This window comes from Harpia harpyja, chromosome 5, assembly GCF_026419915.1.
Source record: "Harpia harpyja isolate bHarHar1 chromosome 5, bHarHar1 primary haplotype, whole genome shotgun sequence".
NCBI lineage: Eukaryota > Metazoa > Chordata > Aves > Accipitriformes > Accipitridae > Harpia > Harpia harpyja.
The window spans coordinates 330,401-352,941 of record NC_068944.1 but is presented as its reverse complement, the minus strand read 5'-3'; the positions used below and the strand labels follow the sequence as shown (position 1 = coordinate 352,941).

Here is a 22,541-nt window from a genome sequence, read left to right as displayed (position 1 = left end):
GCTAGTATACTGCCATTGTTTTCAGACACTTCTCTATCTATTTTACACCTAGCACAGTGGCTCTTCTAGGCAGGTATTGTTCTTTCAAGATAGCTCTTGCCATCAGACTTTGCCTTTATAATATAATTAAGACTTGGAGTGCTGCCTCCCCTCTGGGCATCATTAAAGCCAAAGGGCTACATGCAAACATAGTATTTGCTTTTATGTCACTGTATATTACTGTGATCTAAATCAGTGTCATAACTATTTTATATGCTGCTTAGCAACAGAGGCAGAAACTGCAGCAACTGGGGTCACCTGCAGCATTTCCTACATTTCTACATTTCCCATTCAGTTCAGAAGGAAAGGACTGACCTGAAGACACCAGTCAGACTGGTAATCACAGCCGCACCTATTCAGGCCTCAGAAGATTCAAGCCTTGAGCAGAAGAAATTAAGTCTATAGTAGATTTCTCAACTCTGCTCAGACCCACTGAAAAAGCCCTAAAACTTGCCCATAACTGTGCTGGTTTTGGCTGGGATAGTTAATTTTCTTCATAGTAGCTGGTATGGGGCTATGTTTTGGGTTTATGCTGAAAACAGTGTTGATAATACAGGGATGTCTTCATCATTGCTGAACAGTGCTTACACAGCATCAAGGCCCTTTCTGCTTCTCACATGTAGTTCAGACACGTAGCAGATGCTTGGTACTTCTGCTACTCTCACCTGAAGGTGTGAGGCACAGAAGTCAAAGAAAGGAGAAAGTGGACAGAGGATGGGAAAAATCCAAGCTGAATCAATTTACTGAACAAGTTCAAAGCCATGGTACTCTCATTTGTTGCCCTCTCAAACCTTTCTTTTCTAACACCGTTGTCGAGAATCTGCCTGAGAACCCATGTTCTATTGTTTTCATGTAGCTAATTTGGTGAACTGTAATTACAAATGAATAATTGAGGGCTTGTTAGTGTTTGGAGAAATTGTATGTTCATCTTTTGTCTTTTATTTCTTTCCATTACACCTTTTTGTATAATAAAACTGTAGTCTCTAGTCAGCTTTTAATAATAGACGCATGGTCAGTTATTTCCCAAACACTGGGTAACATTTCTTTATACTCTTAAGGCCAAAAGTCACCTCCCTACTGTCTTCTCTGCAGCCACAACTTCATAAGAAGATGAATTTAAGATTGAGATAAAATGCTGTGTAACAGATAAAATTTTTTACATATTAAACTTAACCTAATTGTAAACAGAGCATACACATGGGAATAAATCCAATTCATGATCACATGAACAGAATCCAAGGAACAGGGTGTGAGGGAAGCAAGTGAGTAGAAAATGATGTAATTTTATATGAACAGGAAAATCATAGAATGGTTTGGGTTGGAAGAGACCTTAAAGATCATCTAGTTCCACCCCCCCTGCCATGGGCAGGGATGCCTTCCACTAAATCAGGTTGCTCAAAGCCTCGTCATTGACCCTTATTCTTCACAGGGATGTCTTTAGCAACAAAAAGCAGCACAAGAAATAGCAATGAATATATCGGGTCAAGCTCTATGAGATGCTGAAGTAGCTCGATTCCCACCGAAGGCCAGGTCCTGATTCTCTATTGCTTCACGCTTACCTGGGAATACAGAACTCTGCCATCCTGATGTGTCAGTGTTTCATCCCATACTTTCTATTGGGCAACAGGATGTTAAAAATCAAACAAAAACCCCAAAGGCCTTAGAAACGAGCAGGATTGTAGGTGATCAACACCATACCAGCCAAGTTGATATATAGTGAGCAGCCCTCCAAATGGAAATAAACTTGGCCTAGCAGTGTTCATAGACATTAACAAGGAGAAGAATATTGTATTATATCAGGTTTCTTTTCCACTGGCATTAAAGATTTTTCTTTGTTATCTTACGGAAGTCCTGTCCTTCCCTCCCCAAAATATTTTACATGACCTCTCTCTTATTTCTCTGGCTCTGAGAAAGACACCACCACTGGCACGCTACCTCCAACCTTCCTCCAATTTTACAGCAATACAAATTCTGTCTCAGAAAACCTTTTTCTTTCACTCTACTCCTTCTTTACTTCATTCCTCTTTCCTCTCCTACTGTCTTTCAGTCTGGCTATATACATGGACTAGGTTTAAAGAACGGACCAATGGATAAGACACTGTGTGTCTTTTTCAAATCCACTGAGCTACACAGTCTTTCTCTATTTAGCCCTAAATACAGTGAAACCTGTCTTATGTGACCAATGGACTGAAAAAATCCAGATACTCAGGTGAACTGGCTTTCTCTAAACTCAATAACAAGCCTGTATAATCTTGGGAAAAAAAAAGGGGGGGGGGGGGTATTTTCCCAATTTTGTCACTACCCTCCTTCGCAACCTCAGACAAGTGATTTAGTCATTCTTACTTTCTTGTTTTGTAAAACTATTTTTACTATTTATACTGAAAGTTTTTGAAATCATGGACTGTCATGCCTTCAGGACACATCAGGCAACTGGATTGCAGTTTTCATTGTCCAATTGTATCTACTACAATTTGCTTGATATCAGAATACACTGTTGTATAAAATGTCTCCAAACACCTTCTCCATTTGATCCAACTAACACTTGCTTCTTTGGCATAATAAAAGAGTAGATATGAAGGAATTAAAAAAAAAACAGATCTGTAAGGCATTGTTAGTATATGGTTGCATTGGATCTGAAAATAACTTTGGAAGATTTTTACTTGTTTAACTGTGATACTCGAAGCTCTGCTGTGAAGTGATATATGTATTTCCAATAAAGAGTTCATAGCAGAGAAAAGAGATCAAGTTTCTTTGGGCTAGTCTGTTGGTTTCCTCTAAAACCAAAAAACGGATGAAAAATCAAAACAACTCTTTTATAGCACTTTTCATCTAGGTGCTAGAAAGTCTTGCAATAATGTATATTTCTAACTAAACTTTTCAGATAGTACTCACTTGCTATAAGTTGTTTTGCAATCCTCAAAATATAAAGTGACCATGGGGCTCAAGATTACATACTCATCGGACAGCACTCCTCTGCTCCTCCCATCCTTCAACAATCACAGAGTTCCTGTACTATTTTGATCATTATTTAGCCTGGCATTGGGACAAGCCCAACTTCAAATTAACGAACAATATCATATTATAAATCAAATTTAACTGTCAGAATTCTTGTTTTGAAAATTTAAAGATGGAAATAGTAATGTTTTTTCTTACAGTTAACATGAATAATGGAAACAGCTTGGATAATTGTCAGATAAAGTTAAATCTATCCTTTTCGCAATTAGAAATATGTAATTATGGACAGGACTATTTGCACTTAGAGTTAAGGTAGAAGTCTATATAGCATATACACACAATTACTCATAGCTTTGTTAACACATTTCTGTGAATACTGTTTTTAAAATTTACTTTAGAACATTTTATATATGGAAATACATAAATTCCTCTATGTTACCTAGTTGCAGAACATCTAGAAAATCTAGTTCTAATTGCACAGCTTGCAAGGACTTGAAAATATGATATAATTCGGTGCATTAACTTTTACTACCAGTTCATCTAAAACATGCAGTTAGTAAAAAAGAGACTACTAAAACAGGAGTGTAGGGTTGTCTCAATGACCAGCATGTAAACAGTCTCAGCTCTGGGCCAGTGTCCTGGTTTCAGCTGGGACAGAGTTAATTTTCTTTCTAGTAGCTGGTATAGTGTTATGGTTTGGATTCAGTATGAGAACAATGTTGCTAACACACTGATGTTTTCAGTTGTTGCTAAGTTGTGTTTATACCAAGTCAAGGATTTTTCAGCTTTGCATGCCCAGCCAGCAAGAAGGCTGGAGGGGCACAAGGAGTTGGGAGGCGACACAGCCAGGGCAGCCGACCCAAACTGGCCAAATGGGGTATTCCATACCATGTGACGTCATGTCCCAGTCTATAAACTGGGGGGAGTTGGCCTGGGGGTGTTGCTTGGGAACTAACTGGACATTGGTTGGCGATTGGTGAGCAATGGCATTGTGCATCACTCATTTTGTATATTCCAATTCTTTTTTTATTATTATCATAATTTTATTATTGTTGTTATTATCGTTATTATTTTCTTCCTTTCCATTCTAGTAAAGTGTTCTTATCTCAGCCCACGAGTTTTACTTTTTTCTTCCCCCTGAGTCTCTCTCCCATCCCACTGGGTGGGGGTAGAAGTGAGTGAGCAGCTGCGTGGTGCATAGTTGCTGGCTGTGGTTAAATAGCAACAGCCATCAATAAGCATTTTCAGTGACTAGTTGGCCACTGACAAGTGCCACTTCTAATCACAAGTGCCACTTTTGGAAGGGGAAAAAAAACCACAACAAAACAACATTTCAAGATGTTGTGTATGACCTTGAGTCTTACCTTTTATATACTAAGGATACTCTGTTATCTAGATTCAACCTATTTGGAATTGACACATTGCTAACAGAATTACTCATAATAACAGACTTCTAAGAAAACAGTTTCAGGTTCTTCTTATTAAACAATTATCGTTAGCTACAAAGTACTAGATGACTACAACTCCTCAGCTAGATCATTACATGCATATTCCACTTGATTCAGAATAGATGTCACACACTCGTTCACTCAAGTTCTCAGCTCTAATTATTAAGGTCTTAAGAACCAGCTCCAAATAAAATTAAAGAAAAAAAAAAAACAAACCACAAACTTTCACATTTTTTAAAAGTTGAATCAAGTTCCAAAAGATTTAAGTCTGAGGGGAGAGTTGAGGTTTTGGGGGGCTCTGGTTATTGCATATAGTAAGGTACATAGATCAGGCATTAAGAGGGGTGTCAAAACACTATATGGAATAAAGTTTGCAATTTCTCTATTTCAGCACAAGTTAAAGGAAAAAGTGTTTCTGATAATTCTCTTGAATTAGATGCATTACACCTAATTATAAGCTAGTATCTATTGCCTCAATATGAGGGTGGAAGGACTCCTCTTTGATCTTACCTTATACTGCAGCATGTTAGAGGATCCTGTTCTTTCCCTGCTGGGCACCTCGTAGTCAGCTGAATCCCAAGGCACTTCTTTAAATTGTCCATGGCATGCACCAGAAGCCTATCAGGCAGCAAAACCATGCATGTATGGTGTCCTATAGCTGGAATAAATTAGTTGCACATGGAACTCTCACCTATTGACTTAATCATTTGCTTATATACCTTACATTTCCTTTTTCTCCATTGGTACTTTGTGGGAAAGCAGATATGAACCTCGGTGATTTGATCGGCCTAAGCTAAAGATGTGCATACATTTCTGCAGTGCAGATGTCTCCAATTATGGCTTTTACAGAGCCATTGTGAAAGGAGCCAGAATTTACCCCAACATGTATTTCTGTTTATCAATAGGCATGAGGTCACTGCTGGAACTATATTCACTGTGATACAAAAATCTAATAAAGAAAAAAAATGCTTTAATTTCTTTCAGTGATCCGTATCATTATTCAGCATGGAGAATTCATCCATTAAAACATTCAGCAGTACCTTGCCTGTTGATAGCAGCAGACTGTTGCTTTCTGTGCAAGAATAAGATTGCTGCCATTTCTGCTTCATACCTGCTGCCCACCTTCATTACACTTGCAGCATCAGTTTTATTTGTAATGTAAGTATCTAACATGCAACTCAGGAAACGTTTTCTTTTCAGTTGTTGTAGGTCTCAAGGAAGCCATCCAACCTAGTCAGCTCTCAATCACATAAAGCAAGATCTTTGCATTGCTAGCTTTGATCTCCCTATTATTTAGAAAGAAAAATTGAAAGTGCTGACATAAAAAGATTAAATCATATTAATCTGAATCAAAGAAAGTGTTGGCCTTACAACTTACTAGGAAAAGACCAGGAAAGCAATATTCTTACCTAAATCAGGTTTAGACTGATCTAGGAGTTGAACAGTTCCAGCAAGAGCCAGATTAAACTCCCTAATTTATGAGATTTCAGACCCCAGTGATTCAAATTTCACAAGGACAAACAAGATCAAAAGGCACCCAATTTGTCTGCTGGAAATCACATTACACATCTTCCACTACCCTGGGGGAAATTTATCATCTCCGGTCATGACTGAACCAAACTAGAGAATTAAATTCGTTCTTTTCAGGACAAAAATCTATACAGAAATTTAACATGTAGCTGGATTCAAAATGACAATTCAAGACTTTCGCCATCCTGTCCACTACTGCCGCCACCCCTCCACCTCCACTGAATTTGTGGTACTTTGATTCAGTCCAACAGTTTATTTTTGCCCACCTCATTCTATAGTTGTATGAAAATTAATTTAGGGCCTGAAGCAATCTGCTCTACGGTTGGCAGAAGCCCTTCTTTTGACTTAAGACAGTGGAATAGTCCCTTAAAAATATGAAAATCATCTCCCCAATTTCAGTGTTGAGCATTTCAGATTCAGCTGATTTTCTAATTTTGAGATTAATTCTAGTTTATCATTCAGGGTGAAGGGCACACCTTCATAGTCAGAGAAATTCCCAGCTGAAATAACATGTAGCTTTCCTAACAAAAATCTCACAAGAGAAGTTATTGTTTAAAATCCTCAGCTGTCTTTGGTTCAAAATCCAGAGGTGTTACAAGAAGAGATATTTCTGCGTGATTTATGAATTCAAGGATTCATTCATCACTAACATATAAATGACCTCTTCTGTCCAGACTCCTAGTTTAGGAATTTATTTTTTTAAAAAATTAAATAAAAAACCTGACATATCTTCAAAAGACTTTTCTTGAAACTTACATACTTCAGGAATGCAGCAAGTCATGGAGAGGGAACATATCCTCTGAGACAGAACCCAGTACACTGGAACTCAATTAGATTTTGACCTTCTTCAGCCATAAAGGATTGGTAGACAGACATTGTTTGCTACTTACCTGAATTAAATTGGGTCTCCTGAGATGCATATGAAGCAATTTAAAAAAAGAAAAACACTGTTAACTGAATTTAGTCAACCATCAATCTGAAGTAAACCTTATTTTCTGTATTCATCTATTAAACTAATATAATCTTTCACATTTTAATAAGAAAAAATGACATTTAATTAGTGTTACACAGCCCAACCTTGAAAAAGCTCCCCTATCTAAGCATTCAGCTAGGCTAAAATTTTTCAGTCTTACCACAATGACTCTCGTATGCTTTTATGCTTCCCTTGGCCTAAGCAAGCTGCAGTACTGTTTTATTAATTCAACTCCCTGGCACACTTCCCAAGCAGGAATAGGCACTCTTGTCACAGTTCCATAAAAATGGAACCTTTTGGCTCAACTGCCTTATACCCCAGGAACTGGCACCATCTCCTTTCCCAAATCCATCCTCTAAATTTCCTTGCGTACATTTTTTTTTTTTAAGGACTTGTGATGGTTGAGAAATATTAGTTTATAAAAACAAAACAAAAAACAAAGCAAGCCAGCCAATCATAATGTCAGCAATTTACAGATCTAGACATACCAACAGACAAAAAAAAGCGCCCTGTGCATATGTTCTTGCCATACATTCCCTTCTATTTTTTTCATCGGAGCAAGAGCTCCAGAAATGTTCTCCTGTTGAGTGGCATCGTGGTTTAACCCTAGTTGGCAACAAAGCACCACGAGGCCGCTCGCTCCCTCCTCCCCGCCCCCTCTGGTGGGATGGCAAGGAGAATCAGAAAGGAGAGTAAAAAAAAAAAGAAGGTATAACCTCATGGGTTGAGATAAGGACAGTTTACCAGGACAACACAAGGCGAGAAGTTACAATAATAACAATAGTACTAGAAAAGGAATATACAAAACAAGCGATGTGCAATGCAATTGCTCACCACCTGGAACCTGATGCTCTACCACTTCCCCTGCTGCGATACAACACGGACCCCCCCAGCCCGCTCCCCAGTTACATACTGAGCATAACATCACATGATATGGAATATCCCCTTGGCTAGTTCGGGTCAGCTGTCCTGGCTGTGCCCCCTCCCAGCTTCCTGTGAAAATTAACTCCATCACAGCCAAACCCAGGACAAGTGGTTTCAGACTATGACTCCAAGATGCTTGGCTGTGCCTTGTAAATTCAGTTTCTTCCACCCTAAGATCCTGAAATTAAGCAGGACACTTTTATGATAGCATACACCTGTTTCTGCTCAAAATTTCCTGCATCTGCCCTTTTCTTTTACCTCCACTACTTCTTTCACACTCTGCTTTGTAAGATTGACCTTCTTTTAATTCTGATTGGGGACCTTAGAAACTTTCCACTCACAGCCTCGTGCAGAAATTAAAGATGGCTGCTTTCACCTCAAACATGGCCATCCCATTGCGCCATGGCATTTCTACCAGGATGGTGACTGTTGGGCTTTAATGTGCTTCGGATCTTGACGAGCATGGCAGAGTTCTGATATTATGTAGCAGACTGCATATACCAAGCCATTCTAATGATAAAGCAGCTTCATAAGCTCACTCTGATCCATATGTACATGCAGACTAAGTCTATAAATCTTCACATTTTTTTAATTTTTCCAGGATTTAACTTCACCTTTACAGAAATAGGTAACTTGAATTCTGACTTTAAAAAAGCATAGTGGGCCAAAACCACACCAACAAATCAAGCCTCAATAAACAGTCTTCTGAGTCAGCTTGCAAAGCCTGAAACACAAATACGTATTTTTTAGTATTCCATCATCATACAGCAGGGAATTAGAGCAGCAGCACTGAAAAAATGTCCTTTTAAAATCAAATTCTTCCATCTCAAAGTACACTTCCCCCTCCTCTGCCCACCCCAGACATATATTGCAGCAATTCACTTCTAAGTCACTGGTTCTACAATCTCAGCTATCAGTGAACATAGCCCAATAAAAGTTGCATCAGCTACTTTTCATAGGAGCATCAAAGACTTGTTTTGGAATGCACAAAGAGTTTGGAATACACAAGGAGTTTTTATTCATTAAATGTTCACTTCTTTTACGCATGTATAGGCTGAAGGCTGTGGCATGGCCTTGTCTGAAGTATCTAGCATCATAATATATATTTATTGAAAAGTTTATTGATCAATGTCTGAATGCTTATCTTATTTTCTTTTAACATGCCCATTAAACAGCATTTTGATGTTCTTTTTCGGAAAAAAAACCCAACCAAAACAAAACAAACAAAAAGATGAGAAAAAGGCAATAGGTTATTAAAAAGATACTCGAGAATTCCTGCAGCAGCAACCTGCAGGCATAAGGGAAAACACATTGTCAAGCATGATCTATGCAACATTGTTAAATTTACTTAAGAAAACCAGGAAGCAGACTAGTACACTATTAACCTCTTTAACATAAAACCTGATGGAATATAGGGCATCCTTTATACAATAAAAAGGCTAATGTAGCTTGTCACAACACAGAACTGAATTAATATGGAAGTCAAAAGGCTCTCAATTTGTGCTATTAAATACAAATACTGGGTGATAGCCTAGCTATTGCTACGATTCCATGGGATTTGCTTGCCTTGTCATGTAAAAATTAGATAGTAAGTGTGCATGAAAGAGATTACTGTAGTCAAATGAATGTAGAGCCACCACCAAAAAAAAAAATCTGCTATACACTGTGACATTTCAGATCAGCCTTTTTTTCCGTTTTTTTTTTTCCCCTCACAAAGCTGCATTAATAGGCCATTTATATTATAAAATTCCAGTTAATTAAAAAGCATTACTTTTTGGCAGATTTTTGGTCTGCATGTAACTAGTTTCTTTTTTTACTTAGAACTGATAGCATTCCTTCTGGCCTACAAATGCAAACTGACCTCTGCCTCTACTATTTGTTTCTCATACACAAATTCTTAACAGCTGAAAAGTTATGCATGTAAAATGCATGTATATATACACAAACATACACACACATATATGCAGCTGAATATATGCTGTATCCTATTCTGAGCCTAGACTGGCAGGTGGTCATGATGAACAACAGGGGATTCTTGTGAAAAATGCAAGACTCCTTGCTGTTGTGTAGCAAAATTAATGAATACCTGTAAGACATGAAAAAAAAGTAATACTTTAAAAATAGCATTACTTGAACTGAAACTTTGGAGACATAGTGATAGCCTATGTCCATACATTCTGTATGGTATGTCTAAATATTTTTATGGTTTTAATATTTTTTACCAGCTGTGAAAAACTGGTTTGCTGCTAGATGACTGTAAAAGTGAGATTTAGTAAATAACTATTAGAAATCTTATACTAACACTGTGATTGAAACAGTAGACAAAAGTGTAGCCAAGTAATTAACTAGTAGAGGTAGTTATAAGTTTTACAATTCTTTGCTCTTATGACTGGATGTTCCTGTACATTAGATAAGAATAATATTGAAACTGACCACATGTGATTGAAATTGCATTAAGCTTCAAGATCAAAGAACAAGGACAGGAACAAAGACTTCAAGGACAGCCAACAGAATCTCAAATGGGTCAGTGGTCGTAAAAGCAGCCCTTCGACTCAAATGAATTCTTCATTGCGCGTGATCGGATGTAAGCAGTACTATGATAATCAGTTAGAATAATTTTTATGTATATGTATACTAATCTGATTAATATGTAATTACGTTACTCTATATAACCTGTTTGTGCTGAAGCTGTGGCATGCACACTAGGTGGAATTATCCCCCGTGCATCCAGCGCTGCAATGAAGAATGCCTGCTTTCTAAAACTCCAAAACGATGCTTAGAGAGTATTCCTTTACAGGCCATGAATTTCGGTATCAATAGCTGATGATATGTTTCAGTTGCTTTCCTGAGCATTTGTGACACAAAATTTAATAGTTTATGTTGAGGGAAACCCTCTAGAGATATGTTTTGTAAACTCTAGAAATAATCCCTCTTCACCTCTCCAGCTAACACAGTGGTTGATGAATTATAAAAATAATGGTAAAATGAGTTACTAACTTATGTATGAAAATTATATTTTACTGCTGCACAAGTTAGTGGGAAACAATTGTTTTAATTTGCTTTGAAATGACACACTTAAGGAACTTTAGCCTGCTGTTTCCACCAATAACCATCACAGATGAGGGTCCAGATATTTCAAGGTGAAATTATACTTCTGAACATTGCAGAGTGATGATTCAACAACTAATGTGTCTCGATTTATTTTTTTTTTTAAACAGATCTTACTACAGAAAGGCTTGTTTGCTTTTTAATCACACAACTATTTGACAGCAAGGAATGTAAAGAGAAAGATGGCTATTCTTGATTCAAATGATCATATTCACATGCAAACAAACTTAGGATGTGTTATAAGGATGTTTGTTATTCAGCAGAACAATTCTCTTTAAAACTGACGCTCAGCTAGTCAGGGAGAGGAAAGAATGGTAGGTGACTGAGGTGATTAATCACCATGAAAAATGGAGAGGAAGTACGCTTGAGTGAACAATGCCTGAACAATCAACAGGCTGAAATTACATCACATTCGGTCATTCAGTGAATAGATAATTTACAAGCAGTTAATAAATCACTACAGATCAGAATACTTCATTAATGATTTGCACATGGGAAGAAGGAATAAGTTCACACCATCTATCATAGAAAATTAATATTTTGACTAGATGTGACTCTCAGTTTGTAGAATACATAACAAGAAGTTGCATATAAAGACGGTGTAACACATCACAACCACTCAGAAATCCCATCCTTGCCATCAGTCTGTTCTTCCTTTTGCCCAAATAGGATTTCACAGCCTTTGGTACTGGGATCTCTTCTGCCTGCTTGTGCATTTCTACTGTTCCCTAACATGCAGCATGATACTCATTGCAAAAGAAAACTCTCAAAGGAAAATGTCCTGTAAGTCTAGGGTTTACTGGAATTTACAGACTGGTTCAGCCTTTTCAAGGACATTGGCAAGATCCCAACTTTTGGACTGTGGAGATGGCAGTTCACAGTCCTACCTTCTCAGCCCACACAGATCTAGATGCATCTAAGCACTGATTGTGCTTGTGCACGGTACAAATATGTGCCTTACGGTGATGCTTTTCTGTGCTCATCTCCAGCGTAAAAGCAGTAGCATTCATGAAATTACTGTGTAGACCTGAAATGGCCTGGAACTGCTGGTTTATCACATACATTTGGATAATCCAGCAAATGATACAGTATTCCACTACATCAATACTTACAATACACAGCATGTTTAGACAAAAAGGGGGGGAGAGGGGGAGAAAAAGAAGAAAAAAGAGAAAAATTAGAAAAAAAAAGAAAAAATACCTGCTCTAATGTGGTTTGGCTAATGGGGTAGTGTTTGATTTGGAGAAAAACTCTGTGATTCTCTAGGACTCTGAAGAGCTCTGCTAAGCACCCAACTTCGTGGGACTGGTACTCGAGCAGGTTAAGATGCTGTCCCTTAAAACAAGCAAAAATTATGAAAACAGATAAAAGTGAATGCATGTTATGATGAAGTTACACTTTCTTATAACCAGTCTAGCTTCAGTAGGATCACATGGCAGATTAACATGGAAAATACGAGGTTTTAAAGAATATATTTTGTCTACATTGGCAGCACAAAGAAACGTTCATACTCAGAGCACGCATTTTGTGCATGTTCTGAGATGACATTTTGTTAATCTCATAAAAGATATATAAATGTAGGATAATCTTATGCTATAGGTTTTTAATCCAACAGACTAGTGCTGTTACAATGCAGTCTGGGAAAAGGCTGAGCACACACACACTTAACACATACACAAACAGGTTCATATCTAAGGTAGTCATAGTTTTACATGATTCTTTTCATAAACACTGATAAAGTAAAAAAAAAAAAAAATTAAAGGCCTTTGAGAGTTTTTCTTGGAATGTAATTACCATAGGTCTTTTGTAAGGCTTCCTATCAAAAGAATCTCCTCAGTAAAGACTGAGACTTATTTCTGGACCTTATCAGAAAGCAATCAAAGCAAAGACTGTCAGTGACTACACTGCACTCCTACTTCCGGTGAACACAAAGGCAAGTTCAACTTCATCAACAATAAAAGCAAAAGGAAATTTTCACTCTGTTGTGGTTTAACCCCAGCCAGCAACTAAGCACCACGCAGCTGCTCACTCAATCCCCCTCCACCCAGTGGGATGAGGGAGAGAATCGGGAAAAGAAGTAAAACTCACGGGTTGAGATAAGAACAGTTTAATAGAACAGAAAAGAAGAAACTAATAATGATAATGATAACACTAATAAAATGACAACAGTAATAATAAAAGGATTGGAATGTACAAATGATGCACACAGCAATTGCTCACCACCCACTGATCGATGCCCAGTTAGTCCCCGAGCAGCGATTGCCCCGCCCCGACTCCCCCCAGTTTATATACTGGGCATGACGTCACATGGTATGGAATATCCCTTTGGCCACTTTGGGTCAGCTGCCCTGGCTGTGTCCTGTGCCAACTTCTTGTGCCCCTCCAGCTTTCTTGCTGGCTGGGCATGAGAAGCTGAAAAATCCTTGACTTTAGACTAAACATTACTTAGCAACAACTGAACACATCAGTGTTATCAACATTCTTCTCATACTGAACTCAAAACATAGCACTGTACCAGCTACTAGGAAGACAATCAACTCTATCCCAGCTGAAACCAGGACACACTCAGAGAAAGGGCTTACATTGCTTAAATGACTGTTTGGAGTTGATTTAACCAATATCACAAATCAGATTTTTAAGAATTGCTTAATAGGAAAATAAAAGGGATGCTCATACATACTTTTCCCTAAAAGTCAATATATCCAAAAATGCCTATATGGTTCTTACCAGCCCATACTTAATCCTGCCATAGAACAAATACTATGATGAAGAGTTTTAGCTGTACATTAAACTGTGTTCCAGGAAAATGCAGTTGTAGACAGTCCAAAATCATTCTTTGAAAGCTCATTTCTTTACTAAGCCAAATCTTGACAGAATAGCCATCTCCAAACCTGAGAATGATACATAGAAACATAAATCCATTTCTCTACACTATGAAGACAAGGTTTGCTTCAATTGATTTTCCTACGATTATGTCAAATAACATCATGTATGCCTACTGTATTATCACTGTGATTTTAGTATTATACTATTGAACAATAGAATTTCAATGAGAAATTTGTTAAATTAATGATAACAAAGAGAAACAAAAAAAATGCGCGTTATACTTACATTTTAAGTACTACAGGATGTTTCACTATCCAATGTACCTGAGCTTATAATTAAACCATGTTTTAATTGCTATATTGGTTTGAATGGTTAGCAAAAAGCTATGAACATTACCAATCACAAATACAGAAGAAAAAGAAAGATTCTTTAACTTTTCTAATGAGAAAAATGGGCATGTAGCACTATTTTTCAAATCTTTTAACAAAGCTGCACCTTCATATGCATATTTCAGCAGAGTGAGTACAACCGTGTTTTACAGATATGCAAAGGCAAGTATAGGGTTATTTAGGCAGCCTGCAAAGTTAATGAATTTTCTTTAGCTCTATGGCCACACAATCTGTCTCCAAGTAAGTTAGGAAATGAACTTCTCTTTCTCAACATACATGTGATAAAAGTTAAGTACAGGCAATCTAACCAACACATTATTTTTTATTAGATTTACTCACTGCTAATATTTAGTTGGGGAAGTTGCAATAAACCCATAAACACTGACATGGCAACCATATTCTTATGCACATTGCTTAAGCAATTTAAGTTACAATGCACTAGTTCCCAGAGCAAGGTGCAAGGGCAGAGCTCAGCAGAAAGACGGGGCGACATGGGGCTGCTGCTGTGTCCCTCGCCTCCCAGCCCTCCCTTGCAGCTGCATGTCCTCCTTCACACGTGTTCACCTTCTAGGTTAATTGTAGGGAAAAAAGCAGCAGGAGCCAAGTCAGAAGAGCTCTCCTCTGCCGCTGCTGTTCCCTGTTGCTGGTGAGCAATGGAAAGGCAGAGCTGGTAGAGGGACAGAGAGCTTGGACTGCACTGCCCACATCCTCCCAGAAACCTGCCACTTCCTCAGTCTTCCCACTGACCACCACTCCCACATCCTTCACTCAGCATTTCTTCTTCACTCTCCAGCTCCACAATTACTCATCACCAAATCCGCTACTCCAGTTCTTCGGTTTCTAGTGACTATCCTCTCTATTACTCCCTCCTCTCCCATGTCTTTTCTGTGTACAACTTGTGATTCAGGGTAGCAGCTGGGTTAATTGGATCTGACAGGTGTGAAGCATATTTTCATGTGATCAAAGCAGAAGTACATATCACAGCACTATGATGCTGCCCTTTTCCAATATAAAAAAAAAGTCTACAGAATATCAATCAAAATGTAATAAAAAATAGAAAGGACTATTCTGAGACATATGTCCAGTTTAACCACTGTCTGAGCGAGTAACTCCCAGCAAAACACTTCACATGAAGCACCACTTGTTCCTCATCTATAATAGGCGTATAGCAACGTAAAGGCTTTAGCTTTTATTTTGTGTTGGATCAGAACCTCTGTTGGTATAAAGCAATAAGGTCATCATTGATTTCAGAGCAAGGCAAGTTTCCACAATGAAAAATTCTAGACTGCAGATATTATTATATTAAGAATTTCACATGAATTTGAAACATGATTTCCAAAAATCTTCTCAGACAAGAATCCTATTTCTTTTTGTAAAATGAAACCATAGTGGCTACACTTTAGGTATGACAGTGGCAGCTTCTGCATAAAAAGTTGCACTGTATGAAAAGCCCCATTAAAAATAAATTATTGTAGGCTTTTTTGGTCTTTGGCTTTTTGTTTATTTTTTTATTGCAGTCAAATGCAACCACTGAACTGCTTGAAATGGAGTAAGAAGAAACTTGGTTCCTGAAGGACATTATATGAATTAAATCATATTGGGTACAAGCTGCAGGGTACCAATTATTCACTTGGCAGTGTGACCTGACAGATGAACAGTGCTGTTACACCAAAGAGATCCAGAATAAGGTGGAATCCAAAGCAGTGGTTGGCTGATTTGCTTTGCAATGATTTACTAACATGTACCAGATCTCTAATTAAAGGTTTTAAATGCATAGCATCATCCCTGAAAAAATACATGTGACAATAAAAAAAGATGTTGCAAAGATGGATATAGTTAGCAAGGATGTTCAATATAGTTGACAGCAACGTGAGGTAACATTTTACAAGAGATCATTGATTCTGATCAGTTTTCTGGCATCTCTACACAGCCACCATCGAACTACAGTTTGAAAAATGCTGGCTTATGGAGATGTTCAACAGTCTCATAAAATGAAATTGTTGTATGCAATGAAGTTTCCAAAGAAAATGAATCAAAATTCTGATTAGCAAAGACAGAGAAGTATGTGCAACTTTGGTTTAACTCTAAATTGTAAATGGCATAAACACCAGCACAGTACAAATAAAAAGCTTTAAATTTTTTTTCTTTTGGCTAGTCGAATTAGGATGCTTCTATACCTTGATTTTATAATTCATTTTAGTACAAGAGCTCCCCATATAGAGTAAGCTGATCAGCAATAAACATTTCCCCTTGCTATAATCCACAAGCTGTTTTCAGTAGCGAACTGAGGCAATGGAAACTGAGTTGATCATTTTTTTTTCCACCGTTTTCCTCTCTGATTCAGACAATATAATTAATTCAGAAACCCGAAGTGGAATTACAGAGAAAAGCACAATCTGGTTTGATTAGCACTGTTAGGATCAAACCTTTAGTACCTGATAGTTCAAGACCTAAGGAGGGAAACATTATCATTAAAATGGTGTAAGTTGAGCCAGCACACCTGTTCAGCAGCCATCTGCTGCAAAAGAATCACCATCTCTTCAAAGCTATTCAACAAAGATATTTTCCACTGCTAATTTCTACCACATTACTTTAACAACACCTGCATTTTTATTTGTGTATACACACACAAACCCCCACATATTCTGACAAAAAAATATTTTTCCTCTCTATGCTTCCTCTTCTCCCTCAGTCAAACTAGTTGTTCACACTTGACTTTCACCTCATTAGCAGTTCTGGGAGTATTACTTATTGAGTGCTTTACCTACTAAAATGCCACCATGAGACTGAAACTAAAGTATAAATTCCCAGGCTGATTGTAAACTAATTAACTTGAGTATTAACAACAGCATCAGTTGCAGAAGCATGAGTTTAGCAAGGACTACCAAATGCATCCAAGAACTCCCCACCTTTAATTACATAGGTCCTCAAGCTAGCTGAGCAGCTCAAATAACAAGGGAACAAAAGGAACATAAAATGGCAAGAAGGAATAGAACTATTTCCGTATCAGGAATTACTAAATAAGCTAAAACTTCTCAGCATTGAAGAAAGATGATGAGGTGATGGAAAGGTTTTTTTTTTTTTTACAGAGCCCAGAATTGTGACTGGCCTAAGGAAGGTAACTAAGGAATGATTCTTCACTCTCCTATGTTTCTCGTGCAAGAACAGGGGGCATCAACTTAAATTATAAGGAAGGCAATGCAAAATCAGTAAGAAGAAGTAAGTGTCCTTACAGCACATAGGGAAACTGTACAACTCATTGTCACAGGATGTGCTGGATGCCAGAACTTGACATGAGTTGAATAAGAGATTAGAGAAATTTATGAGGAGAAAAGAAAATAATCCAGTAAGACCACCTCTGTCTTTGGAAGCCTCTAAGCAACAAACTGCTGTCGGGTGGTTGAGTAATGTGGAAAAGTTAACTTAATGTGCTTACCGTGTTCCCGTACTTTTCCCTCCTGGCCGCTGTCAGAGAGAGGATACTGTGCTAGACGGGTCTTTGATCGACCTCACAGTTGTTTCAGCATAAATATCACAAAGAGGATGTCAGCCTGGGCTAATCACCCAAATGGTTCCTCAGTTCTCAGATGGGTTTTGCAGTCTGTGATACAGTTCCACAGCTACACTGTCAGCAGTACAAAGATAGATAATATAAAACTAGTTCAGATATGTGTCTACACAAGCTGCACTCACAAACTAGAATAAAGTGTAGCCTGATCTATACTGATGAGGAAGTCCCCTGGGTGCTTTCCTGGTGCTCTTTCTAGCCTTGCAATGGGAATGGAAGTGGATTTAGTTGTCCAAAGGCTGAAAATTCTCATAAATACCAAGTAGAGGAGTTGCCGCTTGGGGCAGATCAAGTAATAGTAACTTCTCAATGTTCCCTTCTGCCCATTCCTCAGAGGTTCTGGTTCACAGATTTGAATGGGGACAAGAAGAGAAGTTGTTGAAATACAATGCCTTGTGGCCACACAGCTGAGCCTACACTTGGGTGGTCACAAGGGGTCCCTAGAGGTACTAACCAAGTGTTTATTGAAGCTTGACCCATGAAATCCTGTTTTCTGTGAAGGTTGAAAAAGGAAGTCCATTATCAGAAGACTTCTATTTGCTTTAACAAAAAAAACAAAAAACAAAAAAAAAATCTGTTTTTTCATTTAAAACCCTGAAGAGTTTGCTTGGCCGCAAATGAACAAAACCAAATGCAGAAACCACTGTTTTAACTTACAGCAGGGTCTGGAATGACCAGTTCATTGAATCACGCTCTTCTCAAAGCCCATTCACCATCTCTTCTCTCCCTCAGTCAAAATTGGTGAATGTAACCTCAGGAATCAAGAACATGGCCCTATTTCCTAAACCTTGATGAATAAGAAAAGCATCTGATAATCCATATGCTTTTTTTCCACTAATCAAAGATTACATTTCTCGGAGAATGTTGTGCTATATATACACATCAAAAAATTACAGCTCCCAGAAAGTTTATTGGTGGAAATAGAATGTACATATTTTATGTATGCACTAGTATGATTGATCAAAAGATTACTTCAAAATGACATTACTGGATAACAAAATAAAAAATAATAACGAGAATACTGGCGCTTAATGTCTGCAAGGAACTGCATCTTTTAGAATATATGCCACAAATCAAAGACGGGGAATAATTTGTTACTGTGCTGTTTACCCCTCTGCTTTGGTTTACATTCATTTGCAGATAGATGTGGTTTTACTTTCCCTAAGTGAATAGGCCTCATCTAGACAAGCTAACTTAGTTATTCCAGTAGGATTGCTGAAGCACCGGATACAGATTCAGGTCATTCCCCTTATAGCCCTAGACACAAGTACAATTTACAAAGAGAACAAAACTCGAACAACGTTGAAAACAAAACACTTTGAAAAATGTTGAAAAAAGAAACAAAAATTGAAATAAAATTATTAAAACAAATACATCACAGTTTAAGAGAATTTTAAATCACACAATAAATTTAATTATTTCATCCATTAAGTGGCAGGTAAAGACAATATCTAGGAATGAAAAAGGTTATTAAATTCAAAAGAGTTGCTTTGCTTTTTAAAAAAATGCTAAAAACAAATGCAAATATACTATCACTTCCAAATGTGAATTCCTCCTGCAATTATTCAGAACAACATCAGTGTTGCTGAACAGATATACTTGATTAGGTGCAAACAAACAGACACAACAAATAAATTATACAATCTGTCTTCCATATACTATTCATAGATTTTGTTTCATCATTTTTTAATTGATTATGATTTTTCCAGGGTAACAACAGAAACATGAAAACAGTTATTAAAACAACAAGTAACACTTGTTCAAGTATATTGTACATGCACTATTTGTTCACAGACACTCCAGGCTCTCATATCAAGCCATCTAAAATTAATTTCTATATTCAGTAATACCATTGCCATAACAGTGACAGCCTGAGATTACGAGCAATGCAGGGTACACCTTTGCCTTGCTCTTTGAATGTGGGCATTTAAGTACTCAGGCACGATTTCCAAACATGTGGTAAAAGCCTCAGAAAATCTTGTTAATTGTTTATACGTGTGCACACACAAATCTGCCTGTATACCAGCCTGTATGTCTGCACATACAGGCAAGTATCAGACATCTGTTACTCTAGTATTATTTACATATTACATTTCCAGAGAAACAGGAACAGCAGCAATATAATTCTGTGCAAGGCTGATGGCGCAGCCCACAAAGAACCAAAACTGTTACCTCAAAGTACCTTCTGGGCCTCAACGGTGAAAAAAGCAGGAGGAAGCAACATTATCATTGTCTTGCTATCACTGTTTTCTGGAGTACTGGGTTTTTAAGTGAATTTTAAAAAGAAGTAATAATCAGGATATTACACACTAAAATGTCTATTAAAAGGACCTTATCAACACTTCAAAGTCAAATTTTCAAGTTAAAAAGTGCTAGAATGGAGACCAGCTGTGAAACTAGAATTTAAACCACTGGTATATTTGCATTATGTAATAAGTTTTAATTACATCATGACATAGCATCTCTTCATGAAATCCCTATCATGAATGCCTTACAGGATGTACTGGAGGTACGTGCTCTGACAAGTGGCTTTATTTACTGTAACATCTAGAAAACGTTGCAAATAAGATAGCAAGCTGATGAGAAAAGGAAAGAAAGTGCTTCATGGTTCTGGTACGGCCCTGGGGGACTGAATCCTACCCTTCCACCCCAGTACACCTGTGTGATCTGTGGTAACTCAGACCATTCTTCACTACTGCTTTCCTATCTTGTTAAGGGCCCACCTTGAGACCTAGGGCTCCAATTTGCAGAAGGAATTTGTAGTACTTTCAGAAACACCCACAGCTACAGCTGAAGTTAACAGGCATTGTACTTTGAATGCGATGTTAAACAAATTGAAAATTTTTAGCTATAAACTGCTCAGATTGACTATGCAAACCCATTTAACTTTAGCATCATGCTTCAGTTACTCCTCTATAAAATGGGAATAATTATTTCAAATCCTGTTTTCCAGTAGTACAGTGGAAAACACAGATGTTGATATTTATGAAGCCCTGCTCCAGTGAATGCTGATAATACGGTATTTAGAGGCAGGTGTGAAAAATGTAAAACAGTACACAGATCACATACTAGGGAAAGAGAAGAATATGAAATCTTAATTAGCTGCTGCTCATTGAATGAACAGGTACACAGACACAACCCAGCGTCCTGTGGAAAACATAGTATAAAATGACAAAAAAAATGCCTTGTAATGCACACGCACAGTAGGGCTGAATTAGTATTGCACAAAGTTTTATAAGAGTGCAAAGATATTGCTCATTTCTGAACTCTCAATCTGTGTGTTTTTAAAATTGTAAGAACTCTTTTCTTCAAGCTTTTCTCTGGGAAGATAAACTAATAGCTATATTCCATGAATACACATCCACTGCCTTAATACATTTTTCATGTACAAAAGGAATTTGTTTTCTAGTCAACAGGAATAAAAATAATATTCACTTCTATATTTTATGGCATGTAAGAAACTTACTGCTAGTATATCTGTTTGTATGGTAACACTGTCTCCACTGAAGGCTGAAATATTGATGAGATCTTTAAACTTAATCCTCTCTTTTCCATTTAAGAAATCTACATGTGTGAGTTTGAGAAAAGCAAGAAAATATTCTCAGTCAACCTTTAAAACAAAAAAAAGGTAAAGTGTAAATAGCTTGCTAACACATTTTCCATTCTAACTCTGCTATAACAAATGGATTAGTTGTTGGGTACTTTAATCAGATGGCTTGCTGATAAAATTTGAGCAGAGACTTGATGTGTGTCCAGCACTTGAAAAATTGGTATGGGTTTTTCAGCTATGAGAAGTCTGTCCAGATGGCCCTAGAACGAAGGATAGTATTCAAAATGTTGTTCCCAGAGGATTGGCCAGCTGTATCTAACATGGAAATGCTTTTTTAAAAAAAAACCCATTAAGTATCATGGAGAATACTGGGGAGAGCATTTAAATGTAATCCATTCACAATTTAGAGTAATTGACTCAGTTGGCAGGAGTCTTCCAAATTAGGTTTTAGGGGGCACAACTGCCAACACATCTCTCTCATACAAACTACATCTAGAACTAAGATGCTGACTTTTTCGAAATTGCCCTTCAGTTCTTTCTTTCCAGCTAGCACCTTTCTTGGCATTATTTAGAAATTTGCCACCTGCAACAAAAGGCCTTTCTAAAGAAGTCCAACACTTACTATTCTACTGAGAAACATTTGCAGGTACTTTAAATCTGTTTAAACATAGATAAATATAGTCAGGGCTCAACAGCTGGGATCGGAAACCCAAACACCTACATCTGTAGCGAGAAGACATTTTTGGATAAGCATTTTGTAACAGGCTCGCACAAGAGCTGGAAAATTCAATCAAGTCTCACACATTAGAAGCAGCATCACTTTTATATTCCTATGAAGCTTTTATGTTTCACATTAGCATCTTCCTGGAGCTCACCCATACCCTTCATTGCAGAATTTTGTACCACCATCTGACAAAGCTGTATTCAGTCCAAGATTACTGTCTCTCACATCTGCCAAGGGCTGAAAGTGTAGTGAGAGGGAAAGCTGAATCCTTGAAACTTCCCACCACAGCAGAAAAGCAAAATTAACAGGGCTCCAAGGAAGACCCATTAAGCCTTCATCACACATCCATCAAAAAGTTGATCATAATCTAGACTTTACAGGCTGGAATGGTACTAAAGGAAAAGCAAATAAAATAATTGTGAGGATTTCCATCAAGACAAACAGAATTGCCAGGAAGGGAAGAAAAAAAAAAATCATTTTAGTGGACATAGCTACATTTAAAAGAGG

The 22,541-nt window shown here is 37.5% G+C and overlaps 1 protein-coding gene across 1 annotated transcript in view; it reads right to left on the bottom strand.

The window, feature by feature from the left end:
• Positions 1-9,318: 9,318 nt before the first annotated feature.
• ABCA13 (ATP binding cassette subfamily A member 13) overlaps positions 9,319-22,541 on the bottom strand; it is a 176,935-nt gene continuing 163,712 nt past the window's right edge. Inside the window, 3 exon segments of the mRNA XM_052788185.1 lie at positions 9,319-9,955; positions 12,178-12,312; positions 13,763-13,868. Coding sequence (XP_052644145.1) covers positions 9,866-9,955; positions 12,178-12,312; positions 13,763-13,868 — 331 coding nt within the window. The 3' untranslated portion in view covers positions 9,319-9,865.